Below are 17,591 nucleotides of genomic sequence, written 5' to 3'. Positions count from 1 at the left end.
GTGGGCCTGTGGGGTTTGGTTCCTGCACATGAGAGCTGCTCTGAGCTGTGCCCAATGGCCCCTCTTGTCTGTCTCTGTACCATGTTCCTGTTCTTCCCTTCCTCCCCTCTCCTTTCTTCCCTTCTTCACTTACTTCCTCCTTGCCTTTCCTTTCTTCCTTCCTTTCTCTTTCAAGTGGGTACTGCTGCCCCAGAACATCTTCCCTTACCACAACACCTCAAACAGACACAGACATCTCCAGTTGTTGAGTCCCTTTATTGTCATCCCACAGGGAACAGCTACATCCTCTGCACAGGCTTGATCCCCAGGATGTCGAATCCTTTGGCCATGACGGTGGCCGTGGCTTCGCACAGCAGTAGCCTCCACATGTTCACCTTCATGATCTGGCCTGCAAAACAGCAACAGAGGAGCAGCTGCTCAGAACCACTCATGCTGCCTGCCCCGGGGGGACACCATCCAACCACAACCTGGCCCTGGGGCGGGGCACACCGAGCTCCCTCCCAGGCAGACTGACCAGCCCTTGTGTTTCTGGGTGCCTGGTTGCTCACAACTCTCTACTCAACCCTCCTGCTTCATAAGGCAGATGACACAGGCTGTGCCAGCCACCTTCAGCCCTCCCACATGGACAACACTTGTTCTGCAGCAGCAAGTAGTGTGACAATGGCCTTCCCAGCAGAGGGAAACACCCTCAGATCGCCTGTACTGTGGCATGTCACACAGGCACCCCTAAGCCAACACTCACCACTCTGCCTGTCCTTTTCAACACAGTAGCAGTTGTCATAAAACTCGGTGAAGGTGGTGGCCAGCTCATACAGGTAGTCACAGAGTGTGTGCAGAAACAAGTCCTCCAGAATCTTCTGCAAGATCTCAGGGAACCGCAGGATGCACTTGCCCAGCTTCCATTCCTTCTCGTGGTCAAGGATCAGCACCTCCTCCCTGGCTGCCTTCTGCAGCATCTGCTCGTCAATGTTGGCCAGGCGGGCAATAGCCCTGCAATGACCCAGAGAGTCAGTCTGTGAGGGCTCAGGGCCAGCTGCAGCTGGTCACCTCTGGCCTGCCTCAGGGCTAGCATGGGCCACCCACTGATACCCTCACTTCCCCAGGCCAGAAGGGAGCAGTCAGCCCAGGGAGACACTGCCCTCAGAGCCATCCCACTCTGCAGAGGAACAGGGAGGGATCTGGTCTGGGTAAAGGTCTTGGCAACAACAGCTGATGCTCAGGCTGCCAGAAAGACTGGGTACAGCAACACCTGAGGTGAGCAGCTGCTGGCACACAGGCTCACCTGAAGCATCTCATGGGATTTTACCAGAAACTGCCAGTTCCCTCCCTGCTAGCTGAAAACCTGGGATGCATGTCACACAGAGGAGCCCGCTTTCAGATAGAAGAAAACACCATTTGCAGTGACAAATAAAATCGTGCCTATGGCACATACCAGTATAGCTGAATTCTCTTACCAGTTGCCCCTACCAGCACTGATGCAGCCCAGTCAGCCCCCTCCCCACACCTGAGAGAGCAGAGAGCAGCCCCCCGGGCTCCCCACAGCCTCACCTGATGCGAGTGAAGGCGTAGAGCAAGTAGGCAGCTGTGTTCCCACGGTCATCCAGCATCTTGTCAAAGGAGAACACGTAATCATTCAGTCTGTTGTGGGAGAGATCTGCATATTTAATACATCCAAAAGCCACTGCTGTCTGGGCAGCTTTCAGCTCTTCTGCCGTGAGGACCTGATGGGATTTCAAAACAGAAGCAGCCATGAGGAAGGATGATACGTTGGCATCACAAACGCAACACGCAGCCTTGGCCACCCGGCAGGGCTCGGGAGGAAGGCCCAGGCTGCTGACTGGGTTTTACCCACAGGGTCTGCAGGGAAAGGCTCACACACACCTCTCCACCTGGCAACACCAGATAAGCCCCATATCCACCCCTCACTTCTTCTGCATCAAATGCCACTGCAGTCCTGGCAGGTTAAGGCTAGACTGTCTCTACTGCTGAAGGCCTGCAGGACTTCTCTGCCCCATGATGCCACACAGGTTTGACACACTGTGCTCCTGCTTCCTACAAACCATGCCTGATGCCTACATGTAACAGACACCTGGCCCTCCTCCCCTTACAGAGAATTTTGGGCAGTCTGCACACTCAAAAAAACTCTCTCTGGTGGAACAGGGCCCCATCAGCACAGCAAAGGGCTTTCAGCAAACTCAGCCACGGCCTCCAAGGGAACGGGTGAAGCCTGATGCCAAAGCCCCTGCAGATCCCCAACCATCCATCCCCAGAACACACTGCTAACCCAGCAGGCCAAGGCTGCAACTTTATATTCCGCCACCACCTCCTGCATCCTGGGGGAGTTGCTGCTGTTCCCATCACACCAGCAATACCCTGATGGCACCTGCAAGGCCAGTTACCCTGCCAGGTCCAGTTCTCCACCCACACAAGCCAGAGGCCAGCCTGCTGCCTGCAGCTCTCTGTTTCCCACTGCTCCTTTCCCCATGACAGCATCTTGCCCAAACTGCCATTAACTAATCACACTGGGTACTCAATCCACGACATCTCCATGGCACTGTCCAAATCCTCAGCTCACATCCAGAACGCAGAAGCCACGAGTCTTAACAAATCTGGGAAGTTCTCAGGAGAGAGAAGCAATTTGTCATGCCTACCTTGTCCCGTTCCTTGTCTTTCAGCTTGTCCATGGCTCGTTTCAGCCCTTCTTCCAGCAGATCCATCAGACGCACTGTGTCCCCTGAACGGGTTTTGAACTTCTTCCTGAAAACACACAGCCAGAATGAGCACCTGCAGCCAGGCAAAACACCCCCCAAAACATGGGAATCTGTGAACACCTGTGGGGTGGCTCAGAGGGGTGACCAGGAAGGCTCCAACAGTCAGAACTGTCCCAGTTCAAACATAAGGCAGGACACAACACCAGTGCCAGAGCCCAGCAAGGCACCCTTTATGACAAAGCTACAGCAGAACTGGCACCTGACCATGGTTCAGTCACACCTTCAGAGAGGCACAAAAACAGCTCTGCAGCATGAGGGCCTGGCGTCCAGACCAGGGCCAGAAGTTCTTTTCCTTCATCCACCATGAGGCAGGTGGACAATAATGGACATCATGACCTTTATCACTGTCATCTCCCAGTGCTCCTGTCAGCTTCCACTGCACTGCCACCAGCCATTCCCAGTGCCCCTCCCCAGATGCCAGGCAGCACAAGCCAGGCCCAAGAGGGAACCCAACCACAGTATCAGCAGCTGTTGTGGATCAAGGACCCTGACACACTGAAACAACAGTTACAAACAACAGCACGGAGGCAGTGTTTGGGTTTTTTGGCACACCACATACTATTTGGCAACAAAAGCAAGTCTTCTGCAGTCACTCAAACACCCTCTTCAGAGCACAAAGGAAAATCTACATCCAAAGACTTACTTGTCCTCTCCCAGCACCACTCCGAAGGCAGCGTGGGCCACTCTGGTTACTTTGGGGTCATACCAGCCAATCATCTGTCCAGCTGCAAACACTGTTTGCAAATGCACCGACTGCAAGGAACAAACAGCAACAACTGGTTCTCAACCCACTCCTCCAGCTACAGTTTTCTTCTCAGCTTCATCTCCTTCATAATGCTGCTTTCACAACCAGACTTAAAATGTCTCTAGCTCCACAGAAAAACTCCACCTTTCAAAGAGTTCTTGTTCACAGAAGCAGCATCAGCAAATTCCCATCACTGCTCAGATACAGAACTGACAACCTTGTATTCCCTCAGGTAAGGAGAGACCCAAGACTAAGCAGTACAAATCTCATTCCAGATTTATTGAGATTTATGCTTCACCTCCCTCCAGTGGTAACTGGGTCCCTCCCCAGTCAACCAGTTCTAGGGGCTCTCCATGAAGGTCCCCAGCCACCAAACTAGAGTCAGCATTACACTGACAAGGACACGAGTAAATACACCTCCCTGAAAACCCTACAGCATTTCACCAGTTACTGTTGCATCTGTCACTGAACACACCTTCTGAGGGTCTGCACCAGCAGTGACAGCAGAGGTTGGCACACTCACCTGGCCACTGTCAACAACGTAAATAATGATGTCAGTCTTCTCCTCATACAGTCTGTGTTTAAGAGCAGCTAAGTCAGATGTGTCATATGTGTAACCTCCATCTGATTTCATGATTGTCAATGGGACAGGGAAACCTGGGACAAACACGATCTTTCGGCCATCATCCACCTGCACAAATCCTGGAAAAGCAATGGAAAACATTCCATGTTGTATTGACTGGGTAGGTTTGTAGGCCAGCACAGGCAGACACACTTGCCTTCCCAGAGGCTACCAGAAGGAAAAGGCCATGCACTCACGTGTTCAAATAATGAATGGCTCAAAATATAAAAATGCCTAAACGAGAACTCCCTTCACCAACCAAGTCACGTTCTGCACTGCACTTCCAGAACTCACACTGTGCACAAGGAAGCAGATCTGTACAGATCTGGCCTTACCAGAAGAGCCTTAATTGCATTTAAGAACTCCTGTCACTGGCACCTGCATCCACCTGTACAGCCACAAAACCTGCACCACAAAGTATGGCATTAAAGGCAACAGAAACTCTGTGGAGATGCAGTGAGGACTTAGCACAAAGTCTTTCAGAGGTAAGGTTACTCAGAACACTTCAGCTGGTGAGATTCAACAACTGCCAAATGTAGAGAGAGAACAGGTAAAAACAGACTTGTGCTTTATTTGGCTTCTTGCCAGTCTCAAAGTCAACTTGATTAAAAAATGCCACCGTCTTCACAGAGACTTCTCAGACAAAGTTCCCATTCAGGCACAAAGCTAAGACTGGAAAGTCTGTCATGTATCACTCTTAACTATTTACTAAGGATACAAACAATTCCAATGGTATTGCCTACAAATACCACAGACAAACTGCTTTTGGTGTGAGACAGACTCAAGCTCCCTGGAAGGAAACATACAATAATCAATTCCACCAATGCTCCTCTGGGATGTAACGCCACAGAAAATCCACTGTGGCTGAGAAAAAGATGAGGGATGTGGGACAAGGAACTTAAAAAACATCAGTCCAACACCTCACCCAAGAGGAGGGGGGTTACCTCGCCCATCCTGACAGCTGCAGAAAATTTCAGACCAAAAGTCTCACCTTTATCTTCAAATTCTTTCACGATGTCTTTCATCATTTCATGGTAGAACGATTCCCCTCGCTCTATGAGTGTGATGTCCAAGCAGTTGTAAATTTTCTGGAACTCTTGAGAAGGGAAACAGAACAAAATACTTCCACGAAATGCACACAGTGGGAACTAGGGGCATACATTTACCCATGGGCAGAGCCAGTCCCTAAAGGCATTTTCCATCTCTTGGTGAAGCCATCTGACTAGGACTTGGGAGACAAAAGTCTTCACTAAGCCTCCCCCGACAGCCCTGGGCTTTGGTTGTATCAGCTTTTTGCCTTAAGCTTCTCAAGGCAGCGTGGCAGGGATTTTCAAAAGAAAAGCAGAGGATGGGCTCAGGCATAGGGGTGAGGAAACTACACTGCTCTACTGCTCAGACACGTCCCCCAGTGTGGCCAAGTCACCTTTGCGCGACACGTCACAGATGAGCTCCCAGGCTTTAATGAAGTCTGGGTTTTTGCTCTGCAGCAGCACCACACATTGATAGGCACGTTTCTTGAACTCCTCCTCTGTGTCAAACCTCCTCTTGGATTCCTATGGCAAAACACACTGCATGAAAAAGCACCTCTTCCTCCCCTGAAACACAGAGTCACACACACGTGGTCGTTCTGGTTGGAAAAGACCTTTAAGATCATCAAGTCCAACCATATGCTAACTCTGCAAACCCTCAGCATTCCTACCAGGCTCCCCAGGCACAACCATCTCACCAGACAGGCAGAGTGCTTACACAGGCCTTTAAGAATGTCCCAGACAGACAACTCCAGAGCTGGTACTGCAGTGCATTACCCAGCACCAGGTTTTGCAATCATCTATCAACGGTGATTAAATTCTTTTGTTTCTCCAAAACTATGCTGCAATTTGTAAAGCTCCTCAATCTGCTTTTCAGATGTTGACATAAATATCATGCTTATTTGCTACAAATACCTTGTAAAAAGCCTGAAGATCTCCAATGGGAGGAGAAACAGTTAAATAATCTGGAAATTTGTCTTGGAGGTGAGCAATGAGCATTCCAAACTGGGTGCCCCAGTCTCCTAAATGGTTTAACCTTGAAGCAATCAGAGAGCACAATAACAATGATTTCTCAAACACATCCTTTAAAATACACACATTTAAAATACATATATTCTAAAAGAAGAAACACACGTAATACCAGAAATCACAACCAGGCAAGGCCCCCAATTTCACTGCCATGAAGCTGCTGCCTATCTTGACTCCCAACGCTGCTACACTGGCTCAGCTACACATAAAGGATTATTTGTTGTGTGCTTACAAAAAAAGACCAATACAGACCAAAGCACAGAGGTAAATATTGCTTGAACTTAGGTAAACAAGCCCAGCCCACCCAGAAGTCAGTTCTCACCTCAGAACATCATAACCTGCAAATTCGAACAGTCGGCACATGCTCTCTCCGATGATGGTAGACCTCAGGTGGCCAACGTGCATCTCCTTTGCAATGTTGGGGGATGAAAAATCCACCACCACCTTAGACACAGTGCCAGAGGTGAAAATTAATAAAAGGCAGCAGCAGGCCTGGCCCTCACCCACCAGTGACCATGCCAGGCACACACAGCCTGCCCCATGGCCCCCCAAGTGACATCCCATTTGCCCCGCTGCAACAACCAGCTGACACAGGCATCAGCTGCTCAAGAAATCCCTTTGGTGGGAATCTCAAGGCTGCCTGCAGTCCAGCACGTTTCATCTGCATGGGAGCAGGGTGCCCATGGCCTACTGTACCTTTTTCCTTTTGCCAACAGCTGGTGGTTGAACTCCATTCATCAATAAACTGCTCAGCTGCTTTGATACAAAATCCTTTCTCAAGTGGACATTGATAAAACCTTTAGAGGAGAAAACCAGCAGTGAGTGCTGGGGCTGCAGAAACACCTTAAACCACTTCTTGTTTCTTTCTCCTTTGGGTTTCTGGTTCCTCACATCAAGAGCACATGATGTTAGCTTGACAGAACTCCAGTAACAGGACAAGAAAGCTGTCACTAGAAGACAATTTCTGTTCCCAGACGACAAGAGACTGTTTCACACCTCTGTAGCCTTCACTGCAGGAGCCAGGTGCTGCAAGCTAGTCACTGACACAGCTCCCTTCTGCACTGTCACTCAAAGGTGAATTTGTAAAAACATTTTAAATGAGAAAATAAATTATCTTGCCAGGTTTGCAGAATGCAAAGAGCAAATCCTGCTTTGTCTTGTTTGCTAAAATTAATATCCTAACACATAGTCCCACCTAGGATAATCCATGCTTGTGGAAAAACAGTTTTACTTCTGCTTCACAGAGCTAATGAACAAGCTTCTGCCCAAGCACTCCAAGGGTTGTGTGTCCTCAGGAATGTGAGCCCTTGTATTTCTTCCTGGGTCACAGGGACAAAACAGATGCACCAATTAATAACCTTCAGCATCTCAGCACAGAGAGGGCAAGGTCTCCTCACCATGCAAGCAACAGCACAACGGCCATACTGCGATCTGCTGTCAGTTCATGCCTGTGGCTGATCCCCATCACCGATGGTCGAAGGGGAAAAGCCAGTCCCTTAAGGAACAGTGGAAAAGTCACTCATTGAAGGGCTCAGGATTGCACTTGCCAGTTCTAACAGGGAGGTACATTTTCTGCTACTGCACAAGTCTGAGGCTCCAAAGCTCACCAAGACAGAAGCAGCTAATTCAGCCATAACCGCAGTTTTAAATCACACAATAGTTTAACTCAACTCAGCTTCCGTGATTCCCACCCAGTACAAAACTGCCCTGTCAGCTTTAACATCTACCAAGTGTGTAACATTAAACTCTCTTACCAGGACCAGCAATTTCAACCTTCTCAATGCATTCATTAGCAGGAATATTTTTTACTATTTTCTCAGCGATTTCTCTTGGGCTAACCTTCTGTTCCTTGGTTTTGAGCAGTATCTGAAACACAAGAAGAAGATCAAGTAAAATTCAATCATCCAAAACATTCTACAGAGTGAGACAGAAAGCACAGACACTGCAGCACTCAAGAGATCTTCATCATCCTTTAGCTTCACAATGCAGAGACAAACACAAAGAAAAACATCTCTAGCAAATTTTACAGATTACATCACATCTTTCTACAGAGCAGAAAGCTAATCAGATCCAACACGTTCACACCTTTCTGCTAAGGGCAATTAATGTCAGAAAAAAATCTTCCAGGCTATTTTTCAAAACCTGTTAAATAGTTTGGCAAATCCTTATGTCTCTAAGCTAGTAAAAAGGACAAACTCTTAGAAAAAGTAAATCAACATAACTGGCCCAGTCCTTCGTACTGCTTCAAAATCCTGTTCCTCAGCCTCACGGGTAGTTTTGAACTGTGCCTAGAGTAGATGCTGAATGTGGTTTCACAGCAAGTCTGCTGATTTATCTTTAAAAGCAACCAAAGCAAACTGCCTTCAGTTCTACCTTAGACTCACACTTAATAAATAAATAAATGACTGAATAAATAAAATCCAACAACCCAAGCAACCAAAGAGAATCCTGACTCTGCCCAGTTTTCTTAAAAGAGCATCAGAAAAAACTGCTGGATAATTAACTCTCCAGACATAGATGGCCCACTGTGAGGAACACCAATAACACAATGCAAGTTCACATACAACAAAAGAATCAGAATGGTTTGGGTTTGAAGGGACCTTCAGAGATCATCTAGACCAACTCCACAACTCCTCTGCCCACTCCCAAAGCACCGTCTCTCTCACATAGCTATCTGCAAAACTTAGGAAAACACCCTTTAGGAGGATCCTGTGAGCTACCCCAACTCATCCCTTGCACAAAGGAGGATTGTGTGAACTACCCCAACCTGTCCCTTGCACAAGAGTACATTCTCACTGTACAAAATTACCACAACTCTTTGCTTCTCATTACATAATTTTCTGTCCTTACTCTGATGCATTTGAAAATAATCCATCACTGCCCATCAAGGCCACAAAAAGCACATACCCCTTTGTGAATTCAGAATTCACACTCACTACTGCTGCTATTTGTTAACTTGCCCTCTGCTGCAAAATGGGACTTCTGCTGAAGTTTCAGCTTCCTGTTTAACCTGCCACACACACGGTTGCTCAGAGCAGGATCCTTACAAGATGGAATTGGCAATGCTACTCAAAGTGCAATCTACTGGAAAAATAAAAGCACCCAGATTACAGGTGTGTTATCTGAATCATTCCAGAAACAGTCACCATACTATTACTCTAAAGAGCAAGCAGACCTCCTGGCTCAAACCCCAGGCATTAATATGCTAACGAGCTCCCAGGACAACAATATGCATTTGTGAGGGCTGTTTCCACATGGGTGCATTGCAGGGAGCGATTGCTGCCTGGCACGTACCCTGCTGCCCATGGTCAGGGCACTTCCTGCTTGGCTGGTGTCCAGCTCTGCACAGGGACACCCTGGGGGCAGAAAGGCTCTATGGGGAGATGTGCACCACAGCCAAGTCCTTAAAACTTAGGCCAACAGAAAGTGCTGCTCTCAGAGAGGAATGTCTGCACTGCATCCTCCGGCTCTGCTGTGCTGCCTTCGTGAGATTTCCCAAGCTGAGGCCCAGCTCGTTCAGTGCACCTTTCCAGGGAACAAACTCCACAGCCAAGCCCAGCACCAGGAGCCCTATTCACCAGTACAGCTGACAAACTGGAACTTGAAACCCTGGCTTGAAGGGGACCGTTCAGACACTGAGTTATGCAAACAACGTCGACACTGAGAAGCCAGGACTGCTTGAGAATCCCAACTGCGACTTAATTGGGGTAAAGCAGCGGTCAGGAAAATGGCAGAGCCCTGCAGGCCCGTGTCAGCGCAGTCACCCTGGGTGCTCCTCTGGCTGGGGCCCAGCCAAACGTGCTAACGAGACCAAGGGAAGAGGACACAGATTTGGGAGGGCTGCTTCCACCCTGGCACTCCAACCAGAAGCCTGCTGGCCAGCACGTATCCATGCTGCCCGAGTCAGGATCACTGCGGCAGGACAGCGGCTGCAGGCAGCCTGGGAGAGCAGAGTTCCCTGGGTGCTGGTGCACGCTGGGTCAAGATGACCAGTCTAATAGATTAATAAAGGTGAATTGACAACAGAACACTTACAAAAATAATATTGTTTCTGTTGGGATTGCAAAATAAAGGATCTGTGATTACAAAGTCTTATCTGTTCACTCAGAGGCATCAACGCACTGGAAGTTTGGGCACTTCAGCATCTCAGCTAGAGTGCACCATCTCCTTCCTCCCAGCCCACTGAGCAGCTCCTGAAGTCTCTCCACTCTGTTGGGGTCCTCTTTGGCCAAATTGCTTCCAGAAAGCAGCAATGCCATCATTTTCAAAGTAGCTGTCAATACCAGCCAGGTTAAGAAACCCCCTCACTCCTTCCTTAGCACACACTTACCAGGTGTTCTGTAAAGTGGAACCATTCTTAGAGTTGCCTGAAAACCTCCAAGATCTGCACGTCTTAACAAAATAAACCATATTTCCTGCATTTTGCTCAGTTAAAAGAAAATGTAGATGGCACCAACCATAGATTTGGGGATGCCCACACAGCCTCCTCTCAGCAAATGCTTGGATAACAACAGCCAGTAAGCCAGGGACATGAGCGGGAAAAGGGTGTGGAATAGCACACTCAAAGCCACGTGAAAGAGCATTTGTCACCAAACTGAAAATGCTCAAAGGAATGCAGCAAGGGGCAGCCAAATTCAGCTGTAACCAGGGAGTTAACATGAGACTTCAGAAACCAAGGAGCCAGCTAGAGCAGGAAGGAGGGTGCCTGAGCAGCAGTCTCCACCTGGCTGGACACTGTAAGAAGGTGCTTCATGCCCACCACAGCCCCTGCCCAGGCCCAACAACGACCTGTGCCACCAGCTGCCGTGTGCAGCCTGTGCTGGAGCTCACAGAGGACAGCTCAGGATACAGCACCAAGGGACCCCTGCCCCACCCAGGCACACAGGAAGCACTGGACCCCTTCTTGCTGCCATGTGCACCCATGGGCAGCAGGAGCTCACTGCCCACACCAGCACACGTGTGTGCCACCCGGGCTGCCAGGGATGGGGCCCTGTCTGTAACCACCTCCCCTGAAGGGGGTGTGCACACCACTGTGCCAGTGTGAGTGGGGACATGATACTTTCCTGGCATTACTAGAGAGGAGTTAGAGATTTGCAGGTGTTTAGCAACGTTTTGTAACCATCCAGAGTGGTGATTCATTGCTTTGCTGGTATTAGTTCCAAACATGTAGCTCACTAATTGGTAGTTAATTACATATCATTAATAAATCAATGCAGCACTTAAAAGTCTGATTTGATTTAGATCCCACAAAATGAGCAGTTTTTCTGTGTAACTCTCTTGTATCAGCCATCTAAACAGAGCTTAAAGGTCTACTCTGTGAAGGCCAATCCTTCCCCTAAAATGCCATTAGATTCTCAGCCCAGAGGAGCTTTCCCTGTCCTGTCTATTACTCAGCTTCCAACAGACAACTCCTCTGGTTTTATTTCTCCTTGTGAGGCCATTCTCAGCTTCACCTGTGTTATGCCCATGGCGCTGTTGCACTGGTAATCCCCAAACTTGGGCTGCTGACTCGGCGTCACCACCAGTGGAGGGTTTTCTAAATCTGGGTAGGCAGCATGAATAGCAGCTCCAAAGATTTCCTGAAGACAGCTGTTGATATTAATCATGCTTTTTGCTGTTTTACTTCTTTCCTCTTGAAGGCTCTGAAAAAAAGAAAATCCAGAAGGTTAAATTCACAACATCTGAGGAGCAGTTAAATCCCACTTTTTCCCTTGGCTGCCTGGCAAAGAGTGACAGAGAGATCTGGCTGACACTGGGAGCAGCATAAACCACATAAACATCATGTGAGGCAAGAGCTGCTTCTCCCTTTGAGCCTCCCAGCACCAACACTTCTCCTGGATGTGGAGCTGTGCCACTCCTCACACCTTGCCAGTGATCCTGGCAGAGTTCCCAGCTGGGCTGCCAGGACCTGATGGTCTGGGCTTATGAACTCACGGACATTTTTCATAAATTAGGATTCTGTTTAAGAAGAAATACCTTATGTGTCACCAACAATTAAGGTGTCAGAATGCAGCATGACCACGCTGTCACACATCACTAGCTCTAACCAGCTGACATCATTCATTTAGCTCATCTTAAGGAGAAAAAAACCCACAAGCCACAGCATGATTCTTACCTTCTGGAGGAAATTTAACCGATACTTGAGTTTTGCGTTTTCGTCTCGCAATCCTTCCAAACTCGGGGAGACTCCCAAGCATCCAAAGTTCTTCAGATGCTCGATTTCTGCAGTTAACAACTTGATCTCGTTTTCCTGAAAAGCAAATCAGACTGTCACTCAGTAATTCTTGGAGTGGGGGTCCAGAAGGTGAGGAGCTGCAAGATCTCAGCTGCAGTTCTAGTTCTGCCTGGTAAAGGCAACAGCGAGGACATGCAGGTTGAACAATTCCAGACAATGCCAGAGCAGGACCACCACAGAATCTAGGGCAGGTCACTGAGAAATGCATCCAGGCGGATTTTGAAAGTCTCCAGACAAGGAGGCTCCACAACCTCTCTGGGCAGCCTGTTCCAGTGCTCTGTCACCCTTACAGTAAAAAAGTTCTTCCTCATGTTGAGGTGGAATTTCCTGTGCTCTAAGTTGCATCCATCGTCCCACATCCTATCACAGGACATAAGATCAGCCCTTCCTTCCCGACACAAGATGCACAGGGCCACTGCTGCAGCCTTCACTCACACCCCCCTCACCACACAACCCTTCCTTCCCTACCTCCAGCATGGCTTCTCCTTAAAACAGGAATTAGGAATGTCAGGTGGACCTCTATGCTCCAATAAACAAACCTCCCTGTGCTCCTCTGGACTTCACAGCCCAGAACCCAGCAAGTGCTTCAACACAGTCTTAACCCAGTTGTTGGCAGCTGCTGCAAGGAGCAGTAATTTTCCTCACCCCATCCCCTAAAGAAACCAAGTATCTGAAACTTCATCTCTGTTCTCCATCTCTTGTCGTCCCTCATAACAGGCTTTGTGCCTACCAGCCACAAACCTGGCCCAAAAATACAAGTCTGGAGGCTGTTGAAAATGCAAGTGACTCGATGCTGCTATGGAGGGAAAGGCAGCTGGAAGAGGCAGTGAGTGCCGACCAGCCCCTGGTGGGCTCATGCAGGGTCTCCTCTACCAGAGCACCCAAAGCAGGAGGCAGCTCAGGCTATTACTGCAGTCAAACAGGCCACCAAACCTTAGCAAAAAGGGCTCATTTACTTCATTGCTCTTGAAACAACTGGAATATTTAATTACAGAAAAAAAATGGGCCACCAAATCTTCTGCTCTTATATGTCCCCCTGAAAAACAGCTCCCACAAATGCTACTGTCACTAAATGCAGATGCTCAAAAAACCTCAGCTGAGCCACACATTCTTCAGCTTGGCCTGTTTGTGGAGCAGGCTCAAAACAAATACTTTAGAGATCATTTGTCTGGGCTTCAGCTTCCAGCACACTTCTTGTCCAGCCTCAAGCCCTCCTCTGCTACAGAGCAGGATGCTTCCTACAGGTTCAGATGTTAGAACACAGGACTTTGAGGAAAAAAAATCCAACACCTTTCTCACAGCTGTCAATCAAAAGTAACTCACTTCCAATAGCCTATGACACCTGTTCCTTTTCCTGTATATTATTTCTTTTTTTAACCCAAGGCAGACCCATAAAAAAATCAGGCTGTTTTCCTCTCACATACCTTCCCTCACACAACCATCTGAAAAAACCAATGTTTTTATTTTAAACTTTTCTTACTGGCCTGACCTGGCAGCAGTTCATTTAACTCAGAGATCCACCTGAAATATTTTCAGACAGAACTTCAAGTTTAGAACAGCACAAGACAGATTTAATCCCATTGCTTTACAGCTGTTTGTCTTTAAGTTTAACTAACCACTACTGCTACAAAGTGACTTCAAGGAACATGGGAGCAGTGACACAGGTACCTCATTCCCCCTCACCCCTAGAAAGTGCTGTCAGAAAAGCACAAAGGTATCTCCTACACTGAACACTGCATCAGCTGTACATTCTGTGTCCACCCAGTATTACCTGCCCTCTAGCAAAATCATGAGCTTCAGGAAATCTCCCGAGGGAGAGTTTTGCCTGGAGGACAGATCTTGTCCAGATCCAGAAATCTGCACTCTGCTTTTGAAGTGAAAATCCCTACACAGCCAAGCCAACGAGCAGCTCACACACATTCCTCCTGCACTAAAGAACTGCTCCAAAGCTGTAGCCACTAAGAGATCTCAGCACCACGGGCCCAGTTTTCAGACCAGAAAAGCAATTTGCATTTTTCTTCGTAAGAGCAGAAGCCTCTGGCTACCCAAATGAAGACTCCCAGGAGGTGAGATGACCAGTGTCTTACTGGAGCTTCTTTCCGTATCACTACACTGCAAGAGAGGATGAGGAAAGAGGTTGATCCATGTGCAGAGACAGAACCCAGAGCAAGGGTTCTCGGGAATCACGGACCCCTGGGGAAGATACCTGGCCCAAACAGCTTTTCCCACACAAGCACAGGAAGACAGCCAGTATCCTCATGCTGGGATTTGGCCAAGAGATAAAAACCTCTAAAACCATGCCACAGTTCAGCAAGTCTCCTGTCCTTCTTTCCCACGACTGCACCAAAACAGTAAGTTGACAGCAGAGCCCTGTAACAGGAGGCATTCAGGCTGGCCCCATTTCAGATGTGACCAGTGGGGCACACTTCCCTATCACATTCTGTGCTCTTCTGCACAAAGTTTCAGCACCAATCTCCTTGTTACTTGAGTGTGAACTAACAACACAAGGTTTCACCATGGTCTCCCTTTTTGTGCCCACCAACAGCTATTACAGATGATGTAAAATGAACATTTCATCCCAAACCAAAGGCAGAAAAGCCTGAACTCAGTCATGATCACACTAAGGTCCAGAATTGATGGGGCAGAACCAAACCTGTCAGAATTCAAGCAGCATCTGGATGACAGTCCTAGTCACAGGGTTCAGTTGTAGGTAGTCAAGCAAGGAGCAGGGAGCTGGACTCAATGATCCTTCCAACTTCAGGTATTCCATGAATCTATGACCCTCACACCCATAACCATGTTTGCCAAGCCTGCCTGGAAAAAGGACTGCAGATCTTCACATGCTAAAAACACCCCGTATCACAGCAACCTGTGACAACCCCAAATCTCTAGCAAATCACCTATGAATGCTAAATGTTATTAGAGGGCTATTATAAACTCTACATCCTTTCTGAAAAACAAATGACTTTACTGCACTCCAGCTACCCCTTGGAACTCCTCTCTCAGAGCACCAGCCCAGTGAGGAAGGGAACCCACACCAGTGCACCTCTGCTCTACAAATGTGGAACTGAGGAAAAGAAGGGAAAAGCTGCTGTTCAGGACACAGTGTCACCCCCTGATTACTCCACCTGCACAGCCCTGGATGTATCACAACCTGTCAGTAAAGGGTGATACCTGATGACCACCTCATGAGAAGCTGCAGGAACTACATGAGGCCAGGCTGACATCTCCAAGGGCTCTTTGGTCAGCTGAGTACTAGAAATCTTCCCCTCACCTGTGAATACAAAAAAGCTAGAGCTTTTCCAGTAGGACCAAAGTCATCCTCACATCTTCCTTTAGCACATGAGAATGCTCTCCAAACCCCCCCCTACTGAATTAACTTAAAAACTTCTCTCTGGCCTTTAATGTCACAGAGGTTTTCTCCATCATAGTAATAAAAAAAACAGAGAGAAAATGTCCTGAGAAAGCCTGGCAAAAGGGTCCCAGCACTTCTCTTCCTTCCCCTTCTTCTTGCCTCCTGCATGGTTTTAGCTCTGCTGCTCCTCCAACAAGCCTTTGCTGAGCTGGCTCAGCACAGTAATTCAGCACACACTCTTTGCTGGGTTACTTTCCTGAGAAGCTCCTGACTCCTGCCTTCCAGCTCACAGGGGGCTCCAGGGTGTGGTGGAGCTGGCACAGGGAAGCTGGGAGCCAGGTGACAGGTAGATTCAGGCTCAGTAATTCCACATAGTCTCCTTCAGCCTCCTGGAGTTAAAAGAGCCAAACACTGTCCTTTGGTTTGGAGTGCCTGGGTTTTGTTCATGGACTAAGAAGCAGAGAGGGGAGAACCACCTTGCCAGAACACCCAAGATGCCCTTCCTCTCCTGGCAGCTGCCATGGAGACATGCACAAGCTGAGGCAAAAAGAAGCTGAAGAGATTCAACAGCCAGATTTATTATCTCTGTGTTTTATGGCACTGCTTAGTGTATGTTTGAACTGTGAGTAGAAAACATACTGAAAAGCTGCTGAGGAACACACCTGTGTGGCAGGCAAAAAAGCACAACTGAAATGTCCAAAATGTCTCAGTTTGATGCTCCTGGGGAAATTTATAAGTTAACCTGCAGAAGTCTGCAAAGCCTGCATTCTGTTGTCAATGCCACTCCTTGGCTGAGACCTTGCAGTCTGATCAGACAACTATCACTGACAAGGAAAAGGGCTGTCTCGATCTTTTTTCCCCACCCAACGCACGTTGTGGCTGCAATAACCCTGTGCCAGGCACCGCTCTGAGCACGCCTGCTGCTCCGGGCCCCCTCCTGCCCCCACAGAGCAGCCGGGCACCGCAGCAGCTCGGAGAACGAGGGCGGCACCACACAGAGCCGCGTCCGACAGCCTCCTTCGCGCCTCTTCCTGCCGCTTCAACCCGCCAGCCCTTCACCCTCAGCCCTCGCCCCGCCGAGGAGCGCCAGGAGCTGAACCGGCCCCGAGCTCCGCCCGAGGCAGGTGCCCCAGCCCGGGCCCCGCCGCGCCACAGGCCCGGCCCGGGCCCCCCGCGGCCACAACCGCGGAACCGCTCCTCCCGCCGGGCTCGGGAAGCCCCCAGACCCTGCACCCAGCCGGCTGGGGGGCCCCGGAGCCGATCCCGGGCCCCCAGCCCGGGCTCCCAGCCCCGCTCCCCGGTACCTGCCGCGCCAGCCGCGCCCAGGCCTGCGCCGCGCCCGCCTCCATCCTGCGCCGGCCGGAAGCGGCGGCCCAGGCGAGCGGAAGCGGAAAGCGCCGCTCTGGGGCGGAGGTGCTCTATGAACGCGGCAGCGCCCCCTGGCGGGCGGGGAGGACCCGACCCCCCCTCCACCCCCCCCGGATTGAGGCGGATCCGCAGCAGGTCTGTCCAGAAAGGTCACTTTATTGGAAAATAAACCGACCCAGCCCCGGAACGCAGCCCTCCCCACGCAGCAGTGGTGTCAACGGGCTCCCCAGTTCACCCCCCACAGACCCCGCGACAGACAAGGAGCCGCGGTTGTTACAAGTGTTAAAAAAAGTGCAAGGATCCCGGAACTTCGCACCCGCCTCGTACCGCCCGGCAGGAAACACACGCAAAACAAAACAACAAAAACGCTTCACGGCTCACGGAGAACTCGTTCACGGCACTCGGGAGGCAAAACTTGGCTCCCTGCGTTCCCCCAGA

General features: G+C 49.5%; 1 protein-coding gene across 1 annotated transcript; it reads right to left on the bottom strand.

The window, feature by feature from the left end:
• Positions 1-236: 236 nt before the first annotated feature.
• Positions 237-17,163, bottom strand: RARS1 (arginyl-tRNA synthetase 1). Its single transcript, XM_051631311.1, has 15 exons — positions 17,090-17,163; positions 12,311-12,445; positions 11,649-11,837; positions 7,950-8,061; positions 6,892-6,992; positions 6,518-6,639; positions 6,082-6,202; positions 5,562-5,691; positions 5,130-5,234; positions 4,040-4,218; positions 3,415-3,524; positions 2,652-2,757; positions 1,549-1,721; positions 743-990; positions 237-388 (listed from the first exon to the last, which is right to left on the bottom strand). The coding sequence occupies exons 1-15, from the start codon at positions 17,132-17,134 to the stop codon at positions 279-281; spliced, it is 1,986 nt and encodes a 661-aa protein (XP_051487271.1). The 5' UTR covers positions 17,135-17,163; the 3' UTR covers positions 237-278.
• Positions 17,164-17,591: the final 428 nt, after the last annotated feature.

This window comes from Apus apus, chromosome 13, assembly GCF_020740795.1.
Source record: "Apus apus isolate bApuApu2 chromosome 13, bApuApu2.pri.cur, whole genome shotgun sequence".
In the NCBI taxonomy this organism is placed as follows: Eukaryota; Metazoa; Chordata; class Aves; order Apodiformes; family Apodidae; genus Apus; species Apus apus.
Note: the sequence above shows the minus strand (reverse complement) of the source record. Positions and strands in the feature narration are given on the sequence as shown.